The sequence below is a fragment of the Harpia harpyja genome, chromosome 2 (genome assembly GCF_026419915.1).
Source record: "Harpia harpyja isolate bHarHar1 chromosome 2, bHarHar1 primary haplotype, whole genome shotgun sequence".
NCBI lineage: Eukaryota > Metazoa > Chordata > Aves > Accipitriformes > Accipitridae > Harpia > Harpia harpyja.
Window position 1 is genome coordinate 33763918 of NC_068941.1, and position 18871 is coordinate 33782788.

The 18871-nt window shown below is 39.8% G+C and overlaps 1 protein-coding gene across 1 annotated transcript in view; it reads right to left on the minus strand.

Annotated features, from left to right (window-relative positions):
• BANK1 (B cell scaffold protein with ankyrin repeats 1) overlaps positions 1–18871 on the minus strand; it is a 162316-nt gene that overhangs the window by 25919 nt on the left and 117526 nt on the right. The window contains exons 9-10 of the mRNA XM_052775516.1: positions 2437–2533; positions 577–882 (exon numbers count right to left, since the gene is read on the minus strand). Of these exons, the coding sequence (XP_052631476.1) occupies positions 577–882; positions 2437–2533 (403 nt within the window). The remainder of the gene's footprint in view (positions 1–576; positions 883–2436; positions 2534–18871) is intronic.

Consider the following 18871-nt stretch of genomic DNA (forward strand, 5'->3'; position numbering starts at 1 on the left):
ATAAAAATAAAAAAAAAAGGTAAAGCATTTCATTAAAGGTCACAATTTCTCCCTCTCTTTTCCATCTGCAACAAAATATACCTTTTTATTTCTAAGCACAACATTGGCTAAAAGGTAATAAAATACTGTGTTACTTCTCTCCGCCAAGTCATGTTCTATTAATTCTACCTGTGGAATTCCAAGCTGTATTAAATCAAGATAGTACTTAGTATTTTTAAATGGTAAATACTTAAGTCAACTTGACGAAAATAAAAGCTCAATCTTTTGTTTCAAGCCTCTCTTGTAAATCCAATGCATAATGTATTATCTGGCAGCTCTCTGAGATGGGCAGAGTGAGGAAAACCTGAAACCTGAACTCAGCAGCCTGTATGACAGTATTAGCTGACATACCTGGTCACAAATATCTTGATGCAGCAAAGTTCATATGCACATGCTTGCTTTGCAGAATTAGGGCCATACCACCCTAATTCTTCTAACTGCTGTTAGAAGAAGTGGTCATACACAATCTCTACAGCAGCACCTAGTCTGCACTTGCACATGTTTGTATCTGGGGTTATTTTCCTCCCAAGATCGTACCTTGTGATAAATCGTACAGATTTTCCTGTCTTAGGATGCCAGGCAGATTTCGAGGGGGAGGAGGGGGTGGCCTCTTACAGAAAAAGCAGTCTCTTCTGTTCTCTTTAAGATCATCAGGTATGCTGGCATACAAATTGTCAGGACTGTTGTGAAAGCTGTATGAATCTTCCTCTTCTTGATCTTCATGTTCTGTCTCCTCTCTGCTGTCTTCTACATCATCTTTCTTTTCCTCATCTGCCTCAGCTTCTTGTTGGCATCTTGATCCAATTCCATATTGATCTCCTGGGTTCTGCTTGGCTTTTAATGCTGAAGAATGCATTATTTTATTTAAAATTTGCCATCTGGAAACATTTCCTGTTTCAAGGATTCCCACAGAAGCAACACAATGGCTAATAAAACTTTTATGAACTGATACAGTAGGAAAGCTGTGAAATACATACTGTCAGTGAACAGTTTTTAAAGTATTTACCAAAACAACAGCAGAAGTTTTTATTGTATCTTGCTACTCTGATACACACCATCTTCATGCACGCAATGTTAAACTTCTCTAGAGTTGCTGTCAGAACGAAATCACACATACTTACCTTGCCTCCATAATTTGTATTACTTGAATTTCAATGCAGCACAGTGCAACCCTTAGTAAAATAAAGCCGTAGCTTACACAGCTGTGTAACTTGTTTTTATACAATGGGGTTTGGGTGCTTATTTAAATCTCTCTAAAATGAAATAAACATTGCTCCGGGAGGCATGGCTGTACTCCTGTGGAAATGGTGCTCTTCTGTCTTTGGTGGCCCACGGACCACAGAACAAGAATATAGTGGAGGGATGTGAAAGTGTACATTTTAATCACTGTGTACAGCATCAAGATTTGGGTCATCAACCTCAGTAATGTAACATTAAACTATACAAGTCCGTCAGCAGACTTACAGTCAATGCGTAGCAGGTAATAGCAAGCCCTTGAGGTAGGTTTCCATTCTGAGTTATCCTTTGGTGATGCCTTTCTTTCACCACTGATTCAAATGGGACATTAGGGCATTTAGCTGGCTAACATGGCCAGCTGTTACAATCTGTGTTCTTCCATGTGTCTGCCCTAAAGGTGTTCCCATATACAGTGTGACACAGAGAGTGAAAACGTATCAGGGCTAACCAGGTTTCTAGCTCACATTTTCACAGTGTCTATCATCTACCTAGAAGTCCTAAAACAACCGGTTTAAACTTAGCAAATAAGAAACATCCTTTTCATACAGAATATGAGACAGTTGAAACAATAAAATTGTCAACAAACAGATAAGATAGAAACAGGATAAAGTTTAGCTTTATAGATCCATGATACTGTAAAACATATGCAAAATATATGCCATCAGTAAACGCAAACAAGCAGCTTCGTTTGCAGTTTTCAAGGGGAATGCATATGACCACACAGATTATCAACAAGCTTGTCATCAATCTATGCTTAGATGTATGAACATCAAGCTGCAAAATGCGTACTATCTGTGCCTCCACACAGGAGTTGGCTGCACCTGTAGGCGGTGCCTCCCCTTATATGAAGGTTGTTCTCTGAGAACTTGGAGAATTCAGCTGATTTTTAGATTCAGAGCAGAGATCAAAAATTTCCAGAATTTACCAGGAGGGGTGGTTGCACTGAGGTCTGTCTTACTGAGCGATGACTTTTTTATCATGACTGAATCCCTCACCTGCCTTCCCCTTTCTCCTAGGACACCTGCCCTCCCTGGAAGTTGCAGTAACATGTGGAAATTGAAAGTATTGAAATAATTTGCCCCCACTGTTTGTCCATAATCCCACTCACTTAATACAGTACATGCTTTGTTATCGATAAAGCTGTCTAACAACATGACTTACTCTCAGCTGGTTGAGTTTCTGAGCCTAACATAAGCATGTAAGTGTCATCGTCTTCTGCTTCCTCCTCGCTATTGGTGAAATTATCTGCTGTGTTAATCTAGAAAGAAAAATAAAGAACATTTGTTTTGGTGACATCATCTCCTACCTTCACACTCTGCTATTGATATAATATTCAACATTCTACTAAGGGGAAAGTGGAGACAGAAACATCATGCGTTTACAACTATGTAGTGGTATACGTACTATAGGCAAAAGGAACGTGTATAATCTGAGTACATATAAAGGACAAAAGGTTCTGTCATGAAGTGACATCCAAGTTTGCACAGCAAGGATTGAAGCTAATTGATCCTTCCTTAGCACTGCGCTGGGCTGTCCAGACAGTTCCCAACTCTGCTCCCAACTGTGAAGCACTCATAGGTAATGAGAAAGATCAGTAACAGAAAAACAGAAAGTCTATAGGACATCACTGAATAGCTCAAGGGTGCACAGAGTGCAAGAAATCTCTGGAGAGCTCATTACAAACAGTTCCTGTATCCTAGTGGTTGGTACCAACAGCCGCATGTGCACTGAAAAACCAGAAACGGGACTGCAAAGCATGTTAGCAGTTCTACCTCAGTGCCCAAATATGGCAAAGCATTGTTTCTTGTTCCTCTAGAAAGCTGTTACGTTCACACAGCGCTATTCAAAATTAGCCTCAGGAGGGTCAGAACAATCGGTTCTCTAAAATGTTATCAATGTATTTCTTCAAGCAGAAGAGATACAAACCCAAAGCCACTAACAGCAAACTTGTAACACGACTACAGACAGTTCTGTTGTCTTAAAATACACAACACACTTGTTAATTGCTGATTTTCAGAAACAACTAGAATTTCAAAAGGTGACAGTTTTTTTTCAAGGAACCCAGCAGGACCTTGATTCTCATATGAGTGTAATATGAAACTATCCTGCATAGGCACAAAGGAGGCCTCAATAATTATTCAGGAATTTTGAATCACAAAACATTAACTCTGGGGGTTTGAATACACCAACCCCAAAGCAGGTAGGGAAACAGCAGAGTCCATATATCATCCCGTTTGCAAAGTTAATTACAAGCAGATTAAAGGACAGTGAAGACAAGAGGACAAACTGATAAGCAGTTATACACCCTTCTGCATGACGCAGAAATCGATTCCCATGAGCTCGTGCCAGACTCAAGAAGTTTGTTCCTAGTACCCTGCCACCTTCTGGCACTCACAGCCACTGTCTCAGCGACAGAGTTGTCACTATGTGAAAGGAGAAATACTGAGTTTTTCTGGGGAATTGAGAATGCCTTCTTCCCTGCTGCTCTTGTACACAGCCATCTCATGAATAGCAGTCTTAAGACAGTGCAGCCATCAGACTGTGCGCATCAGGTGCCTCCCTGGCCTGCTTTCCTTTGGTGCTCTAAGAATATGCCTGGGTCTCCACAAAGCTATACTTGCCTCCAACAATAAAGTATTAATCTCTGTCTTCTATGCCCATATAATGTGCACATCAGTGAGAGAATCCTCTGTTTTGCTTGAACTTCCCCATCATTTATCTGGTTCCTCTATACTTCACAGAAACAGGATACCTCTTAAAAGCCCTGAAGTTTGAGCTTTTTAGAATATTTATTTTCAAAAGATTTAGGCCTACATGTGCTAAATGTAACTGTACAGTAGGGGGAAAAAAAGGTCTTCTGGTAAGTTCTGTATTTCTCCTGTGAACAGAGGATGTGTGCAAAAGAAATCAAGCAAGCAGAGCTCTAGATGTATTAAGCACTCCTGCTATTACAGTGGAGTAACACACCAGAGAAATTCTTTCCAGGTGTTCACTTTTATCTTTGCAAACATGAAGTATGCATGGATATATAGTTGACAGAATGAGGTCAAAAGGGTAAGTGGAGGAAACAAATGGCACTTTCTGACTTTCTTCTTTGGCATAGATATTTCTCAGCTGAAGGAAACGGTGACTCACAGGAAAACAATAGAATAGATATGATTAATATGCATCTTTGAAACTTCAATGTTTCAGGAGATCGAAGGTCAGCCTGCCCTGCTAGCTTATAGTGGCTCCACTGATAATGCTGAATCTTAAGGAATTCAGGATGCAGTTCAGAAGTTTAGCCCCTGACTATACTTCCTAAAAGTCTCCTGGACCTGGGAGACACAGAAAAGCTGAATAGATGGAAACAGTCTTTAAATAAATATGTTTACACTAGAAAAAGATTCTATATAATGCATAAATTATTGATAAAAGCCTCTTGTGACACTGGGCATGATGACACCATGCAGCTGAAAATGGTGCAGCGTCTCCAAAAGCAGTGGCAAGTGCCCTTATTTAAGAATGCAAAGCAATGTAGCTAAATCAGAATAATGCCATGGTTCAGCTTGCAAACCTTGCTGTGATGCCCTGAATGAATGCCCATTACTTTTAGGTTCGAAGTGTCTTTTATATGGGCTGGGTCACGTAATTTGAATGTAACAGCATAGCCAGCATGATGCTTCTATAGTAGAATTTAGGGTGTGGTGTACAATATGCACACAGACCTGAATTTTAAAGTCTTTTGAGTCTGTTTGGCTGAAAACGGCTCTTTCATTGACACTGAAGTTTCTTATGGATGTCAGGATACCTTCCAAAGGAAGAACTAGCTTTATTGGGAACTGGTATTACAAAAAAAGAGATAAAAAGTTGTTGTTGTTGTCAGCACAGAACTGCTCACAACACACTACTGAAAAGGGCTCTGAAGGTTTGAAACTCTAGTTTGCGAGTTAGCAATAAAATTTCCTTACCTCAAGATACAACAGGAATGTTGGAATGAATTGAAAGTCCTCTGAGAGACTGATGATGATGACTACGATCAAATGCCACCTCTCAACAGCAAAAGGTAGATACTTAATTTTCTTTCAGTTATGTATTTTAACTGTCTTGATTAAGCTTCATGTCAAACTAAAGACTTTCAAAAAGGCCAAGTTTTTGAATGGCTTCAAAGCTGTCCTTATACAAAGGTCACTTATTTACTGAAGAATGCCATTAGCAACATTATTATAACCATCTTGTCAGCATTTTTTGCAATGCTCTTCTGAAAAGCCATCCTTTTTAAGGCATGTTTTCTAAAGATTTCCTCCTTCTTATACAAAGGATTTTCTCACCCCTCAAAAATATTTATCTCCAGTGAATGTGTACTGAGAGAGACTCCTCCCCCTCGCTAAGGCCCACAGCATCAAAGTTTGGTGCGCTGTACCTTCTTGTACAGTGAGGAGTGAAACCTTTTAGAATTCAGAGGAATCTAACCCAACAGGGATACTGTATCAAGTTATGGCAAGAGTGAGAAGCACTTGGACATCAGCACTCCATTTATAAACAGTAACTCACAGGGAAATATATCAATCACATCACATTAGCCTTTATGTATAAGACATAAATGGATATATATAAAAATACATCCATACCTTATATTCCTAGAAACAAAGTAACACAGAACTCCTTATGGTACATTGCTCAACAGCTTTCAAAATCAGATCTTCATGCTTAAATTGGGCCTGGGACAATGTTTAGGGCAATAATTCATTAATTCCTGTGATTCTTACATGTTTGATTCCATTGTTTTCCAATTAGTTGTCCTTTCCTTCCAGAAAATTGGGCCTTAATAAGTTGAAATTCAACTGTGTGTATATATATCTATATCTATATATCTTTTTTACACAGAATAATTAACATCCCTTGTGAGTCTAAATTCAGACTCCCATATCTATTTCATCTTATTGTACTGGTATTTCTTAAAAAAAAATTAAACGTATGTAACAGAGGCTTTCATGTCTGTGTTGTAATTTGGGAATTCTTGATTTCTCCTATGTCTTCAGTTTTTCTGGATTGCAGCAATTAGAAAAACTGCTGGAGAAAATCCTTACCATTGCTTGTAAAATTCTCATTGATCCTTCTGACAAGACATTCTCTTTAGTTAGGGCTGAATTAAAAAAGAATTATTATTCCATGGAAGTTACCCTGACATGATACAGGGTAGCTCATAGAAGTGCACTGGAAGATTTAAACTCTTGTATGGACTAACACAGAGTTGCTTGTTTAGGCTTAAATATCAAGTACAGCATTAAAATGCTGACATGGACTCAACAGTTTTGTCTTGTCTTGGTCTCAACAAATCTGTCATCCCTTCTGTCAATTATCCTCCTGTTTCTTGCAGACTTTGTCTTCTCAAGTCACAGCTCTGTGCTGTCCAGTGTTCAGTGTCGTTGTACCTGATAGCTCACATGCCACCTTGGCAAACTCCTTAAACCTGAACAAGGCACATTATTGCAGAACCACTTACAATGGTAAATGAAACATATTTTCTGTGGGGCTCTGCAGTGCATCTTTCCATTAAACACTGGAACTTGGACTATTTTTGTCCCTACATGTAAGTCAGACTCTGCCAGGCCTACCAGGATATACTTCACAGCATTCTCCCCAGATATCCTGTGCTTCAGGATGAAATTATGTTTTTGCATCCTGTGTAAAAGACGCCTGAAGAACATCATGTGTTCCTTCCTCAAGACAACATTTTCTTTCCTGAAAGTCAGTGCATTACTGGCTGAGCTAGATGATCCCCTTCTCCTTTTCAGCACAAATTATCTTTCTTGTACCCAGTATACCGAGCAGGGGAGCACAAAAAAGGCAGCTCCCTGCAGCCAGTCTTGCAACGCCCATAATTTATAGGATTACCACAGGCCACATCTAAATTTTAATTCTAATCTTAATTCCAATTCAATTTTCACACCTCATCAGTCCATCTGCCTACCAGTTTTCTTCATTAAGCCTTTTTCTGGGAGAAGCAAGACTTCAAACACTAGATTAAACGGAAGGTGCTGCCTTTAGTTTGTTTCGGACAAAGACTATCTGATCTTCTTCTGGACTCTAGGGCATTTCCAGCTGCCTGTTGGATAGCATTCAGGCTTGCTCTCAGACATCCAGTCACACTAAGGCCCGTTCTCTCTAAGCTAAGACAGATCTGGTTGCTTGATTTGTTTATAACACGTCACCACAACTCTCCTTCCTATCCCACTCCCAACACTCAAAGTCTGCAGCTCTGCCAAGATGAGTGTTGCTCATTTATCTGTCTCCCGCTACTCCATAGCTCAGCATTTCAGATCAGAGCACAACCTTGCTATGCCTGTCCTACAGGCACAGCTTTAGGCACCTTCTGACTATTAAGCAACAAGATAACATTGCTGGTCACCTGGAGTTGAACCTGTGTCGAACACCAGAAGAGAAACACTTTCAACTGTGTGGCTTCCTTGAGACGTACCAGTCTGAAAGACTCCACAGATGCCCTCTCCCTCTGCTGATCTGGAGCCCTGATTCTCCTGGGACTCTGAGAAACAAGTGGTCAAATGCTGGTTAAAGCTATCACAGTCTATATGGGCTTGCTAGAAAGGCTGTGAGGGCATGTAGAGCCCAGATGCAAGTGCAGTGGAGCTTTTAAAATTATCCAGTACCAGCTATGCAGGTACATGGATGCCTATGTCTTTGGGGTCAGTGTATCCTAAAGAAACAATCACTATTTTCTCTAAATATCACTATAAAAGAAAACCAAGCAGACATGGACTCATTTGCACTTTCAGTGTCTTTTCTTTCTTTTTTCTCTTCGGTGCAGACCTCAATACTGCATACAGTCCTTTCTTAAAAGCAAAATCAACAGCTTTGAAAACCTGGAAGTAGATGTGAACCGGGAGCATTTCAAAACTTCATGTAACTGGATGAGAGTATGCCCACCCATAAATTACTACGCTGGATTGTGGAGTTGGAAGGAATTTGAAAAATCTTTCTATTGTCTAAATTGCTAATAGGGTACTGAATAGTACAGGAACCAGGACAACTCTAATCAATAAGCCTTTCCATTTTGACAATGAATTGCTGAAAACTAGCCTTATAAAAACATTTCTTATTACTTCTGATTTCTCTTGTTAGCTGCATTTCATTTTGTGCCTTGGTCTATCTCATAATGTCCTTAAGTGCCTGTGCTACACTTCTGTCTTTGACCTTATACAGTTTATACATGCTATGGATGTCATTCTCCTATTTGGGGTTCTTCTCTTACTACACTTTCAATCTTTCCTCCACAGTGAGGTAAGTTTGCACTTAGATATGCTTTTTTTGAAATCTACCACTATTATGTTGTTATTTCTTATTCCCATCATAGGAACTGTATATGCTAACGTATCTTAGATCGCTCTCACCAACATTACCCTGACTGGACATCCCCAGTGACTTTCTCTTTGTTTACAAAGAAAAGAGTACTCTAGCTATTTCCTTCACCTTAAATGTCAAAACCTTGCCAATGCATTTAAAAAGTTGCCGGATAACGTCTCCTGCTGTATTGCTTTCCAGGCAGATGCTGCTAATCTGGACCTCAGAGCAAGCCTACACATTGCTGGTACACAAACACAGCACTTTTTCGTGTTTCCCCTTGAATGTGTGTCCTGAACAAGCTATACTCTTTCATATAAATCATGTAAATTATTCCTTCAGCTATCTGTTACATGAATTAATTGCAAGTTTGGTCACATAAAAGAACTGTACTCTTATCTTTATTTCTATATTTTTTACACAAGCACCTAAGTTTTTTGAGCACTGGCTTACTTTTCTCTTTCTTATTATTTCTCTAGGCTAAAAATCCCCTCCAAATGAAATTGTAAAGGAACTTCTGCCTTCTCAGTTTGCAGACAACAATAGAAATCACTGCTGATCAGCATTTAAGATTCTAGAAAAGGGAGATAGCATAAGCAACCTAAGCCTCAATTTATTTTTGAGAACAACAAGCCCTGATATGATCATGAGAAGTTCTCACTCCAGCAGAGAGGGATGTTTTTTCATCTATTCAATTCAAAGCAATGGCATGAACACCAAAAGAAGATATGCTGGCTTCCTTCTAAAAAAGTATGCTGGGTTCTTCTAAAAAGGTCAACTTGTTACAAAAAGAAACAAACAACACCCCCCCCCCCCAAACAAACAAACAAAACCCCCCAGTTTCTAGACCTTCTCTAGTGCAAAGTGGAAACTCTCTTCCTGATAATTTAAAAAGAAAACTATGAACCTGTTTTTCCTAAGGGACATAACTTTTCAGTAATTTCATGGTCTTTTCCATGTGACTTCCTGATGTAATGGAAAACTTATTGATCTCTTCACAAACTACACAACTGAAAACCAGGATTGCCTCTGATTATAAAAAAAAACAAAAACAAAACCCACAACCAGAAAAAACTCAGCAGGTCTTCCTACAAAATCTACTTTCATGTATGCTGTAAAATGTAGAAACAGATTAAATATTATTCAAAATACTGCCACACTTCACATTCTATGCCCTATATTGCGTTTCTGATCTCAGGAGCAGAAAAATATTTTTTCAAATGATTCCATCAGTTTGTGTTTCATTACTGAATCATTTGTCCGTTTTGACCCCAACAAGCTCATTTGGAAACTCAGCTCTCTTCCTTACCTAGCATTAAAGCATCAACATAATATATTTCTTACCCCCACACTGCTTCCAAGTACCTTCTATACAGCCAACCTTGTCTGCATTTTAATGTTAGCTGGTTTTGGATGGGTGACACATCCACATTTCATTTAGAAAGGACTTAAATTCTGCAAAAGCAGGACTAGATTCCAACTCTCTAAGTCCTACCAGAATAACGATTTTAAGGCTAACTTTATGGAGTACTTGAGGGTAGTTTCTGATGGGCAAGCATTCCCACTTTGGTGACAATGAAGACAACCTTGCCTTCCAGTAAGAACTGATGTTGGGATGAGTGTGGAGAGCCCTTCCCAAAAGAAAGGGCTGTCCTTCTGGCCTACATGTAGGAGCTGGCCTGCTCTACATCATCTCCTCCCAGAAGGCAGTAGCAACCATAAAACACCACTTTCCTCTGTTACTAGATATCAAGTGGCATACTGGCAGGTTATTTATTTCCATGGGAGGTGAACTGTGCTGGCAAACTCAAAAGCTCTGCCCTGTAGCCCAAGCAGGGTGCTGGGTGCCTCCCAAGGGAAGGAGTCCTCTCCTGTGCTCTGAAGGCTTTATTAACCAGAGGGCTTTAGTGCATTTCTGGCTGACGTGGATACAGACCTCACCAGGCAGGGATTAGAGGTGGGAAACTTGCATCGGTTAACAGACCACAACCACAGCTATAGCATCCTCTCACTGGGAGTGAACTTAAGCACAGAGAATAATGGGATGGAAATAGGGTAAGTCATCTCAGAACCTCAAGACAGAAGAAATTGTTCTCCTTAGCTGGATGTTTCCTCCATTTCCCTGCCACAGGCATACTAGACTTGCTTTCTAAAGTATCTGCTCTTGCTTTCAGAGAAACTGGATTGAAACACAGTAGCTGGACTTTTTGTCCAGCCCCAGGTGATTAGCTCGTACCACTCCTCAGACCTGCCAGCACTGTCTGCTTAGACCCTAGATGCAGCTACTGAAGCAGAAGAGACCTCAAACACACTGCCATTTGGCACCCATCCTCACAGTTATCGCTCATTTTGTCTCACCCTTGCTACGGTCTAGCCTATGCTATACCCTTTGTCACTGGGCCTGCCAGAGCTTTCCAGAATGCAAAGGTAAGAACTAGATATACTCTAGGAAATATTTTCCATTTGCACTCTCAGTACTTCATGAAATGCAAGCAGACAATTTGGCAAACGCTTTCTTTCATTCTGTTCCACCTGTATCCCTCAGCTACAGCCTAGTGACCAGCCATTCTAGTTACAAAAATTTTTCTAACTCTCAAGTCTGCATTAATGTTACTAATATTCACATATTCTACAATGTAAAATATTCAAAGTATTGGAAGTGATTAAGTATTTATTACTCATTTTTCCCAGGGCCCTGTATGAGCACCTGGAGAAATGACTGAAGAAGCCAGCTTCATAAAATTGATCGCATGCATGAGGACAGATCCAACATTGCTGTTCATTAGCTTTATTAATGTTAAGCACTTTTACTACCCTATTACCTTACTTGATAATTCATGCTTGCAAAAAAACAGATGAGAAAACACAGATTTCTCTAAAGCATGAGCGCAGTGAAACATTCAATACAGTGTTATAATCAAAGACAAAAACCGCTTGGGAATCTAACCTGGTTTTAAAGCTAGGCAGGTGGGAAGAAAGGGGTGGACAGAAGTTTTGCAGCACATATTCTGCCATGAAATGCTGAAACAGAGAGCAGTTCAAAGCAGTGTGGGCTGAGTAGCCCAGGGGCTGGAACCAGCCCTTGAAACACTTGAACTTGGCCTCCTGACCTAAGCAAGACTTGTCTTAGAGAAAGCCAAGAACAGCATACATTATCTTCCCAGCCAAACCCGCTGCCTTCTCCTGCTTGGCTCCCATCTGTCAGAGCAAGCTGTGTGATGTGCAATGCACTCTGCCTTCTCAAAGAGCATGGCTGAGCCATCCCCGGTGTACTCCATGCTGCTGTACGAGGTGGGCCCTCAGCTTCCTTCTTCTCCACTTCACCACGGACGAGGGAGCGCACGTGCCCCAGTGCCTCAGCTCTACACCGCATCTTTGACGCATGCACATCTCAGGCTATGCAGCGTTGCTGAGCCGGAGACATCAGCACATCCAATACCCAGAAATGAGTTAGAAGACCCTTCTCTGCTCTACTCATTTACAGGAAAAGTGCAAGGGCATAAAAAGTTCCTGGGATTTTTCTCACTGATGCTGTTCAGTGCTATGTTTTCCATGATTTCCTTTCAGTTTTCCATCCCTTATTGAGGCCTTGTGATATCAATAGAAGATGACAGCATCCACAGTGGCGTTAACATCCATTAGCCAGCTAGGCGAGAAGCAACTGACCCAAACCTGTGTGTGCCACACAAGCCAGATGGCAAAAAGAATGGGTATTTAAGATCAGTAACTGTATTTTTGAATAAAGCTGCTCATTCTATGAACAAAAGGCAATGATTGCTCCATTACTCAAAATGACTTCTCAGAGTAGCAAGCAATCATAATTTACTGCAAACCCCTCACGCAGCTGCTTACACCATGTGGCTTTTTATCAGATGTCTGGACATAATAAACGCAGCGGTATTGTCGCTTCTTAAATACATGACCCCTACACCCGTTATGCCTTTAACATACATCCATTATGCCTTTAATGCCTAACACTTGGAAGCATTCAAGGTCAGGTTGGATGGGGCTTTGAGCAACCTGGTCTAGTGGAAGATGTCCGTGCCCACGGCAGGGGGGTTGGAACTAGATGATCTTTAAAATTCCCTTCTGACCCAAACCATTCTTTGATTCTAACTCAGCAGTACACATGATTTTCTTTCAAAGGCACGTTCCCATTGTGTAAAACTGCCACATCATCTTTCCCAGAGCACAGATTTCTCTTTTTGGGTCACAGGTGTGTATAATTGCTTTAGTTATCTGTATGGATTTCAGTTTAACTGGCCAGTTTCTGCTTTGTTTCTATTAGTTCAAATCAGGAGTATCTCATGATCTAATGGACAAGCATACTTATGTTCTGATTAAACCAATCCTAACAAATTAGAACAATACAAACACATACTAAATTAGTTAGAAAACCGAGCAAGGACACAGGATGACAGTAAAAATAATATTGTGACATTCACAATAATTGGTAAAATTCCTTCTGCATGTAGTTTGCCAGAAGTCCCAACAGCTACCATATTTTCTGCAATACTAAAAGATAACGAAGTGTTAGAATTCTCATGTCAATGTGCTGAAAGTATATAAATGCACACAACTACCAAAGATAGGTGATTACATAGAATAAAAGAAATGAGACATGAAACACTCCACTGCCAAAATCTAATGATTTTGGGATCAGTCTGGAGTAAATGTATGACTGAAACAGATGATTTGCAGTATATTAAGAAACTAAACAAATTAAAACATCAATGAATACCTAACTTTGGGCTCAGATATTTTAATAAGAGCAAAAAGAATTGCTTCATTTGAAATAATCTATTGTAATTTTTAGTAATTTCCTTGTGGGCTGTCTTACTAAACCATTTGCATGTCTGCCTTTAATTTCATTACAAGCAGATTTACTGCACTGCATAACAGCCAGCTAGCATCCCTGAGCTGATCCCTATTTGCATCATCATTCTGTGTAACTTCACACTTACTTTGTATGCCTGTCTATCAAACCATAGTAAACTTTCTGCAACTTTTTTTAACTCCTGCTTTTAACTGAATTTCTGGACCCCCCCCCCCCCCCCCCCTTTGTACAAATTGACCACCACTGAGAAACAAACAATAAACAAAACCCAAACTAAGTAAAAGCTTGGTGTGTCAATAACCATATATCTCTTTGTGTTTTAAATGTCCATTTATTATTATACAACCTTCATGACTACAGGTTTGAGGGAAAAACATTACTGCAGGAGAAAGAAAAAGGGACTTCTAATCACAGAACTTAATTTACTGGTATATACAAAAATATTTTATTTTAAATCAAATCACTGCAGTCTCCATTTGAAGAACTTGTGCTCACTTTCTCTCTTCTAAGCATTTGTGCCATTCTCTAACTACTGAGTATCAAGGGATTTTTCTTCTGAGCATTCAAAAATAAAATTCCTCCTCAGACTCATTTTAGCTCATTTCTCCTTTAACAACAATTCTTGTTACTTCACTTTTCACACACCCACACGACTTTTTGAAAGACTTTCAAATCTCGTACTGATTCTGCTGAACAAAATATCCACTGCTGTTTGACAGGCTGTGTAATCACTGCAAACTCCACAAAAGCACTCCCATCTCGCCAACAGGTTAATTTTTCAATCTAGCAGGATAAGAATTTTTTCTTGCTTTTCTTAATTTTTTTCTGGGCAAAATAATAACCATTCTCTGGAGAGCTTCTCTTTCACTTGATGATGATTACACTGTTTGAACTTTCAGTGTAGTTACTAAATTACTGCTCCCTTAGCAGACCAACCAGTAGCAGAGAGAGGAGGCAGAGGATTAATTAAGTAACATCTAGGGTTTGTGTATTCTGTGAGATGAAGAACCCTTTCCATAAGGATTCCCTGTGGGAATCTGAACAGGATTTATAAATATAGATGTACTGGGTCTGGCTGGAATGGAGTTAACTTTCTTCAGAGCAGCCCCTTTGGTGCTGTGTTGTGGATTTGTCCCTAAAACAGTGTTGATAACACACCCGTGCTTTGGTTACTACTGAAGAGTGCTTGTACAGCCTCAAGGCCTTCTCTTTGTCCTCCTTTGTCCCCCTCCCAGTGAACAGGCTGAGGTGGGCAAGAAGTTGGGAGGGGGCACAGCCCAGTGAGTATTCCATGCCATATAACATCATGCTCAGCAATAAAAACGGGTGAAGGAAGAAGAGGGTGAGCTTTTTGGCTTCCAGGGTGGCTGTTTGGAGACTGGCTGGGCATTGGTCTGCCAGTGGGAGGTGGTGAACGATTTCCTTTGCTTCGCTTGTTTTTTTCCCCCTCTTTCCTTCACATACTGAACTGTATTTATCTTGACACACGAGTTTTCTTGTTTTTGCTCTTCCTATTCCCTCTCTCATCCCACCGGGGGCGGGGCAGAGGGGGCGAGTGAGCACTTGTGTGGGTGCTTAGCTGCTGGCTATGGTCAACTCACCACATTAGATGCATATACCCCCGTAAAAAGGGACACGTGTGGCATAATATTAATTTCTAAAGCTTTTCAGGCTATGCCAACTTCAGCATCGGCCATTATGCAGTGAATACTTCCTCCTATCAGTTCATGACAGTTCTCAAGAAGCTGCTGTCCAGCTCAAAACTGCTCCAGCATAGCTTCACCCAGACCCCTAGCACCTCCAAAACTCACCCTGTAATGGAACAAAAATGCTATACCTACTATAGAGGTTCCTCCGCTTAAGAGAAAGAGAGCATTTGCAGTGCCTGACTGACAGGTAGGGAATAAGACAGAATTTTAGATCTCATACCTATTTATTTCTGCTTTTTTATCTCCTAGATGGCACATATTAGAACATTTTTTTCTATCCAAAGCAAGAAAAAGCTCATTAGCTCTGAAGAGCTCTTTGATTCTCTTAGACAGCAATAATATGAACAGGTAATAATTTAGGCTTTGTAAAGCATAGTTATGTTTTAGATGACCATAACATCGTCTAGGGGTGTGAAATGTTTCAAATACTGCAGTGGCACAGCAGCTAAATAATGGGTAGATAGAAAGGCACCTGAAAGGGTAACCAGCTAGTGGAAGAGCAACACCTGTGGAAAACTAAAGATTAGCACAATTGAACAGCTTATGCTTGAAAAAGAAGAGTAAATAACTGGCGTTTAGCAAGGTTTTGGGCCACTGAAATAATCAGTGACTCTACCTGGAGGAAAGGAAGAGGACAGAGAAGGCACTGAGTAAATGCATCAAACGTGCCTACAGCCCACAAGTCTTTCAACCCCTTTCCACTGTAACAAGGACAAACATGGTCTGGCTGAGGAAAAGGACATGCAGTCCTTCCATATGGTGTGTTTCAAAGCCCTGCGCTCCAGATTACTTAAAAGGATGTGATGGGCTGGAGTCAAAGGCAGTTGCATATATGCTACTAGCAGAACATTTATGATTTATCAATGGACTCTAGCTCTCCAGCATCAATAAACTATTCCTCATTTTCTGCCCTGTACTCTATGTATACACTGCACAGTGCTACTCTAACATGTTAAGCAGACGCTGTATTTTGCACCAGAAGAACTACATTTTAGATGCTGACAGTCACAGTATTGTCATTTGCACTCAAGTAACAGAAATTTCTAAGCTCTCTGGTGACCTCTGAGATTCAGCTCTTTCCCCCTGATCCTGCTGCACGCCCAGAAACTTTTCTTCTTTCACAGAAACCAGCAGTTTTGCTCTGTCTAGCCAACATCTAATTTTTTTCTATTTAATTAAAGGGGAGTGGGATAAAGTGCCTAAATCTGTGAAATGCCATGGTATTTCTAGAGTATGTTCCACATACACGTGCTATCAATGGAGTTTGCAGATACAGGTTTTTATATTCAGGTTCTTAAAATCATCTTTACACACCTAAACAATAGCTAAGATAAAGAATGAGAACAGCAGTTGAAATAGCAGTTATTATCTGTACTGCACTCAACTATGTCAATTAAAAAGCTACTGTTCTCAGGCTGTGCATATACACACCAGCAAAAATTATCTAGTGAAACATTTCTTCTGTGGGGAAAACATTGGTACAGCATGTGGTAAAATTAGGCACTTTATGAGAAACAAAAGCAGGAAAAAAGTAAAACACAATTTACCCTTTGAAACATGTATCATGTAAATTACACCCCTAGTCAATCAGATAAATAATTAGCCTCTGTAGAATTTAGTTTTCAAAGGCCGACCAAGGTCCTTCTCTTATTTTTGCTTAATTCTGAACGGATCCAAACTTGGCGCATGTGTTGGCTTTCAGATTCAACTATTATAAAATTGTTGCTAGTATCCTGGCCATTCTGAATTATTGTTTTAGTTCTGGCACATCTTCATGTATAAACTGAAGGATGGTGATACTTGAGTCAAAACAATAGAAAGCAAACCAGAAGACAGGCTCTGCTAGAGACTTCATCTCCTCTTTCTGTAAAATGGAGATGATAATTTTTTCATTCTGTAAGCAAGTTTCAGGACTTGGTAACAGGCTGCAAGCTACTTTGAGACCTTTGGACATCAATTTAAGTGAAAGCTCTTCTCTGCCTCCCAAAATGACAATCTATGCATTTGATCAGTGATCTCTACACCACTGTCTTCAGACAAATAATTTCCCTTTAAGGTGCTTTGTTGCTTTCACATATTTTGGCAATGGTTTTATTTGATGGCTATATATTTACTACTTTCAAACTGTAATCCATTGTCTCAGAAATACATCCTGCATGTACAGAAAACAGCTAAAAGAGGCAAAAAAATCCAGTCTAATCGGAGTCCATTTTGCATACAGCACGCAAACAATATGAAGTTCATCTTCATGGCTTCTACAAGCCCTCTGACAATCCAGACCCCCAAACAGAGGAGAGAATGTGGCAATAGAGAAAAAGAATACCAAGCTACTTTTTAAAAAGTCAAATCAAGTTACTTGCAACTCAGCAAAACAAAATTCTTTTTTATGATCTGTTCTGTAACATAAAATAACATTGTGTTTTACTTGAATATTTCTATGGAGAGGAACTCTTAACGTTTGAGCAAACAGTTATACAACATGGAATGTGAGTTCACAGAAGATGCTACTGAAGGAAATAAAGGTTTATTTGTCCTAATTTTATATGATATTTCTCTCTGATGTGCTCCCATATCTTAAGGAAAATTTCTAGTCCTCCTAGCTTTCTTTGTTCTATGAACAGCAACAAACCAACAGTGAGCAGTCACCCGTGTTTTGATAGTCTTTCTGAGAGTAGGTCTACATGATTTGTACCAGGGGCCATAGGTACTTTGGCTCTTGGTGGCCTATTGTGAAACCTGCTGTGGTATGCGATCTCCGCCTCTAGACGAGAGCATCCTTCTTGATCTATGGTGTTGCATTTGTTCCATCTTTACCACAGCCTGCCATCTACTGTAACTGCTTTCCATATAAACCCAATAAGCATCTAAATATGTTACCTGCGGCACTGTAACCCCTCAGAATTTTGTATGAACAAATAAGGATTGAACAGCATAATGGATGGAATTGTATGCTATATAACATAAAACGTGTCACAGCTGAGGAAAGGTTAAACAAATATGAGTGTTTTGCTTAAATCTGAAAGAAATACATTCCCTGACTGCTGACTGAAATACAATTAGTTGCTGCTTGCAGGAAGCAACCGGGTACCTGCTAAAGTTTAAAAAATGACTTTTGATCGCATGACGTGTTGAGGCCTACTTCTGCTTCAGGAGGGCAAGAGAAACATAAAGACAAACTATAACTTTAAGACACTGATCTATGTAATTTCTGTTAAAAAAAGTCTGTAATATTTTTTCTTCTCAATTTAAGGGGGGGAACCAATCAAACTTAGGTAAGCAGCCTTCTTTTATGCTAATGACATCAGTATTAGAAAATGCTTAGCAAGCATAGCTCACTAAATATGTATTTGACAGTCATTTTAAAGGCAGCTGCTACTAGATTAGAACTTGATATGAATATGGATCTCAAATATTACCTTTTCAGTGAGCACTTTCAGTTCTCAAGACCAGAAAGAAGGAGCAAAGAACGAAATAAAAGCTAAGGCAGAAAGAAACTATAAAGCAAGAGAGAAAAAGGGGAAAGCAACTTACATCTGACACTCAGCGTGTGGGTTCCTATAGCATCATGTTCTTAATACCAGTAGTGTTAGTCTACTGCAATTACCTTTGCTGTCACTTACATTTCTCTAATTCACAGTCAGGATCCAGAAGCTTAGTTATTCAGCTTCATAATTTAGAGCAGTGGGCCAAGTTTTGCATTTGGCAGACA